At 54.6% G+C, this 4,810-nt stretch overlaps 1 protein-coding gene across 1 annotated transcript in view; it reads right to left on the bottom strand.

Moving 5' to 3' along the window:
• The window catches only part of LOC113204909 (LIM/homeobox protein Lhx9), an 82,257-nt gene extending 78,153 nt beyond the window's left edge, over nucleotides 1-4,104 (bottom strand). The window contains exon 1 of the mRNA XM_052272116.1: nucleotides 3,581-4,104. Coding sequence (XP_052128076.1) covers nucleotides 3,581-3,628 — 48 coding nt within the window. The 5' untranslated portion in view covers nucleotides 3,629-4,104. The remainder of the gene's footprint in view (nucleotides 1-3,580) is intronic.
• Between the last annotated feature and the right edge of the window lie 706 nt (nucleotides 4,105-4,810).

A 4,810-nucleotide genomic window follows, 5' to 3' on the forward strand; every position in this document is an offset into this window, starting at 1 on the left:
AGGAGAGGGGGCGGGGGTACTGAAGGGGGCCCGGCGAGCAATAAACCTGGAGCAGATCGTCCTGCCGCCCGGCCCGGCCACTGCAAGCGCGTCCTACGTCACTCTGTGTATATACTCTGAATGGACGTAACCGATGACATCCTCCTACCCCTTCATCTCCTCCCCCCCCTCCTGGTCCTGCTGCTGCTGCAAGACCTGCTGGCCGGCAGCCCCGCGCACTCGTATCCAGCGGAGGCCCTGCAGCAGCAGCAGGAGCGCGGCACGCCTAACTGAAAACTCCTGTCGGCTTCGATAGCAGCCTCGACTTCGAACGGCGCAAAACGCTCTCTGGCGATAATCGACCCCGCTTTGCCACTCCACCCGTTTCCTTCTGCTGCAATGCAAGATTACCACCTTTTCGGCGCATACTTCTTACGCCGAGGTCAAACTTGTGCCCCCACTTCTGCATACTTAATACGCCTCATGAAAAAACATTGGTTAGTAATTTTGTTTGCAAGTTTCTAAACCCCGTGTTTACTGATTGATACGTTTAAAAACTGAAACAAACTATATGCAAAATTAACTATAATACGCGTTCTCTGGGGAATTTCTTCACCGGTATATATAATGTTGACGGTGTAGTCACTCGGCAGCGAGACAATAAGTTTTAGTTTGACACAAAGCTTATCGAACGCCAGCAGCGGGACGGGGCGAGGCGGGGCTGCCAGGAGGAACAGGAGGCGGGATCGAACCGGTAGCAGGGCGCTCTCTCTCTCTCTCTCTCTCTCTCGTCGCCCCTCCCACATTGAGTCGATACACATATGTTGCTCCTCCTGCACCCACAGCTTCGCCACATGAGACTGGCAGCAGGAAGGAGAGAAAGAGGTAGAAAATGTTCTCGCCATACAAAAAGGTCCACCCCAAAAAATCGTCTCGACCCTTGTCGAAATTTGAAATTTAAAAACCGAAAAAATATCGTCAAATGCAATTTCATAGGTGATATAGTATATACAATTTAGCGCGACTTCAAAATAATTCTGCGAACAAATTGCTTCAGACCTTCGAGTGCGTCTCGGCTGAGGGGTGGGTATGAGGGCCAGCCCGTTCGCTGGTGTGAGGTGCGTTTCGTTGTACATCAAAGACCGCGTACTACGACGCCACATAAAACCGCTCGCGGTCGAGAGAGAAATATATGGCGTCACATTTTGTGCGCGGCGGCGGCCGGCTGCACTTTTTCCATATTATTTAATTAAGTGCAATAAAAGGCTCCTCCTGTTGTACTAGTTAGCAGAAGGGCGCGCCTTGGGTGGTAATTGCGTGCATAAAAGACTTCGTGAGGGAAGAACATCAAAACCACGCGGCCACGGCGGGCAAGGCACTGGGCAAGGCACGGGGGGCGCGCACGGCCCGGCACTGGGCAGCCACTAGGCGGCCACGGGCACCCACAGGCCATGAAGCAGGACGGTTACAATATGGTTCCGGGACATTGAGTTTCCACGGCGGCGCTGCTGCAGAGCCACCACCCGCGCCCGCGAATGCCTGGAATGCCTTTCTTTATTTCTCCTGGAAAACGTCCTCCTTGAGAGGATCGATCATAGGAGGAAATCCCGGCAGGCGGCGTCGACCCAAGAGGTCTCGAGTGTGTGCGCGCTTTGGGTCGCCCGCAGTTCCCGCGACCGACTTCGCGGCCAGCGTGACAGACCACCGTGTCGACCTGCATCAAGCTCAGGGCCGGACCCCCACGACTATCAGTATGTGCCACACACAGAGGGAGGCAGAAGGGTTTCACCGCCATCAAAAACAAAAGCACTCACATAATTTGATGCGGTTCCGCACGATAAATTTTGAACATAATTGGAGGCAGGTAATATTGCAGTAAAACGGAGAGGGGAGGAATCACACTGCGGCCGCACTTCTGTCATTTCTGCTTCCGCTAGCTTCCAAAAAGCTTTTTTCTTCCCAACGGATTCCATTGGGGCGCGAAGGAGGTATGACCATGTAACCAACGCGCTGCGGCGGCGGTGGTAGCGATGGGTACGGCTGAAGGGAGACACCAAACCAAAAAAAAATGTACAGGCAGAATCACATAAATTTCACGAGTTATGGAAATAATTGTTTGTTTTAACTCCTTTTTAATTTCTCATTACCTAAATGCCCAGAGCACACACTCGCACACAAGCACACACCCTTTACGAGCCAAATGCTTTTACGACGTCCAAACAAACCAAATAATTTTATGGCTCCATATTCGGTATGACGGTCTGCCTAAGGCCCGGCTAACGGTCGGTCCCCCGGGAGAGACAGCCGGCCTGCGAATAAGGCTTCCGCCCCAATGAATGAGATCGACCCGGTCCCACGATATCGTATCGGTAGGCCGGACTGAGCCTGTGGGCCGCTCGCCACCCTCGAGGGCCTTTTGCTGTTTGGAGTAAAAGGATCGACGGTCCAACATGTCTCCTGCATTTGCCCCGCTGGTAGAGATATAAACACCTCACAAAATGTTTCAACTTATACACGAAGTCGGGGTGCAAAGTGCAAATGACAGCCGGCCTACTCCCGCGCGGCGGCCGCACCGTTTTGCACGCAAATCGTCCGGAATGGAACTAGATCTGCGCGCCCCGCCGCCCCGCCCCGCCGCTGCCTCGTGCCCCGCCTCTCCCCGGCCGGCTTTGCTGCTGCTCGTAATTTACAAGACAACACATTAGCATGATGAGGCCGCGACACCTGCCGTACAACCACATGCCGACGAAAGGCGTCTCACTTTATATTTTACAAAGATTCGTTTTAACACTATGGTGGTGGTGCTATTGGTTCACTTGACATGAGGAACGTTTACATTACCTTGCCGCTTTCCTTCATTGAAGCAAATTGCAAATTTTTGCAAGCTTTTAATGCGAATCAGGGGAGCTATCTGTGATTAAAATAAAAATATGTAATCTTTGTTTGTTTCCGTTACTTTTTCAACCCGTCAAGTGGGCCGACGCGTTAAAATGGCGTCCAAGAGGCGCTTTTTTGGTGGACCAGCGGCAGAAGCGCGCTTTATCAAAACGGCGATAACGCTCCACTTCCGGCCTTCCAGTATCATCATGCAACGTTCATAAACGCTTTTAGGGAAATGGGGACCAAGAAAGGTGTAGGTGAGAGAGAGACAGCAGGAGGACATCCGCATCGAGCTGCATGTCGGAACGCAAATTATATAAACCGCATTCGTTTGAAAGACAGGGCATTTGTAAAACCAAACTAGCAAATATATCTAACACTACTTCCGAACTGTACAACACAACGAATGCATATTGATTAGATAGTGCAATCCAAATTTTACATTGCACGGGCGTTTAGGTCCCCAAGGAGACAGCGTTGTGGTAGAGACAGTGCGTAAATGGCAAATCTCGTGGAATATCTTTCTTACAAAATGAAATTCGTTTATAAAATAATTATCAAGAATATTGAGTTAGAAAGATTCTAAAATAGTACCCAAGGGGTGTGGTATAAGTATACATAAGCGATGACCAAAGCTCTTTTGACACTAACATGCACTACGAACGAATAAAATAAATGAACAAATCGATGAAGAAATGAAGGGCGCGGTGGCCGTACTCACCCAATGCATCCCGGTGCGTTGTGCTGGTTGGTTCTCATACACTCCCATGGGGGCTCCGGTGCCGCGCGCTTCTGGGTGTCTGACGGCGTCCTCCACGGCACGGCCGGGCACTCCCCGGCGGCACTCCACTCACAATCAACACTCACTGCACTCACACACAAAGCACTGCACTGGCACTGACGGCGACCTCGTGTTCTTCGTCGGGAGCCACAGCCGCCGTCACCATCATCACCATCGACATCGTGATCCTCGGCCCGGTCGGGCTGGCGGGGGGTGGTGGGTGGCACGCACTGGGGGGAGGAGGGGGCGCACTCGCACTGCGCAGGTCCACTCCACGCCGGCACTACACGAACAACACGCGAGCCGCCGTCGGGAGCAGCGGGGGCCAGCGGCAGCGCCAGCAGCACGGTCGGCTCTCTCGGCACGGAGGTCGTCCGCGGAGTGAGCGCCGGCGAGCGAGAGCGAGCCAGCCGCGCCCGGCCCTGCTCCGCCCCTGACTCTCTGTCTCTCTCGCTCGCTCTCGTCCGCTCGCTCGCTCACTCGCTCTGTCTCGCGCGGACGCCGCCGCCGGGTCCGTCTCGAGGCGCGACGCTGGCGCTCCCCCACGGCGACGCGCCCAAGCTCGTCCCGGGCCGGCGGCAGCCCGCGCCCCGCCATTGGCCAGCGCCGCGACGGAGCCCCGCCCACCCGCGGCGCGGTGGAGGGGGCCGCAGCCTCTCCTCTCCGGGGTGAGAGGCTCTTCCTCGAGGCGAGGCGCCTCTCTCGCTCACTCTCTCGCTCGCTCTCTCGCTCGCACTCCCTCCCGCCCTCTGCCAAGTCGGCGGGGGCCTCTGTGTGTGTGTGTTTGCTCAGCGTCCAGTCGAGGGGGGGACGGAGAGGAGGGAGCACGTCACGTTCTGGATGTGCACGAATGACGTGTTGAGCGTTTTGATTTATCGAGGCAACTCTCCTTCTCTCTCCTTCTCTCTCTCTCTCCTTCGCCTCTCGCTGGGTCGGTACCCCGAGCTGCGCGCTCGCGCACACTTCTACACTATCCTTCCTTCGTATCTCGTCTAAAGCTTAATCTAAATAAGCCAAAACTTTTTTAATGTGCTTCCTCCAGTTCGACGCGGGCCGCGGGGTCCACCCTGTTAGGCACGCAGTAAAACGCATTGAAATTCATACTTCCTATGGAGTGAACGCCAAGCCGGCCACCTACGATACTTTAGATTCACTTCGTTCTGGCTCGCT

Source organism: Frankliniella occidentalis, unplaced genomic scaffold, assembly GCF_000697945.3.
Source record: "Frankliniella occidentalis isolate FOCC.00 unplaced genomic scaffold, Focc_3.1 Scaffold187, whole genome shotgun sequence".
Lineage (NCBI taxonomy): Eukaryota > Metazoa > Arthropoda > Insecta > Thysanoptera > Thripidae > Frankliniella > Frankliniella occidentalis.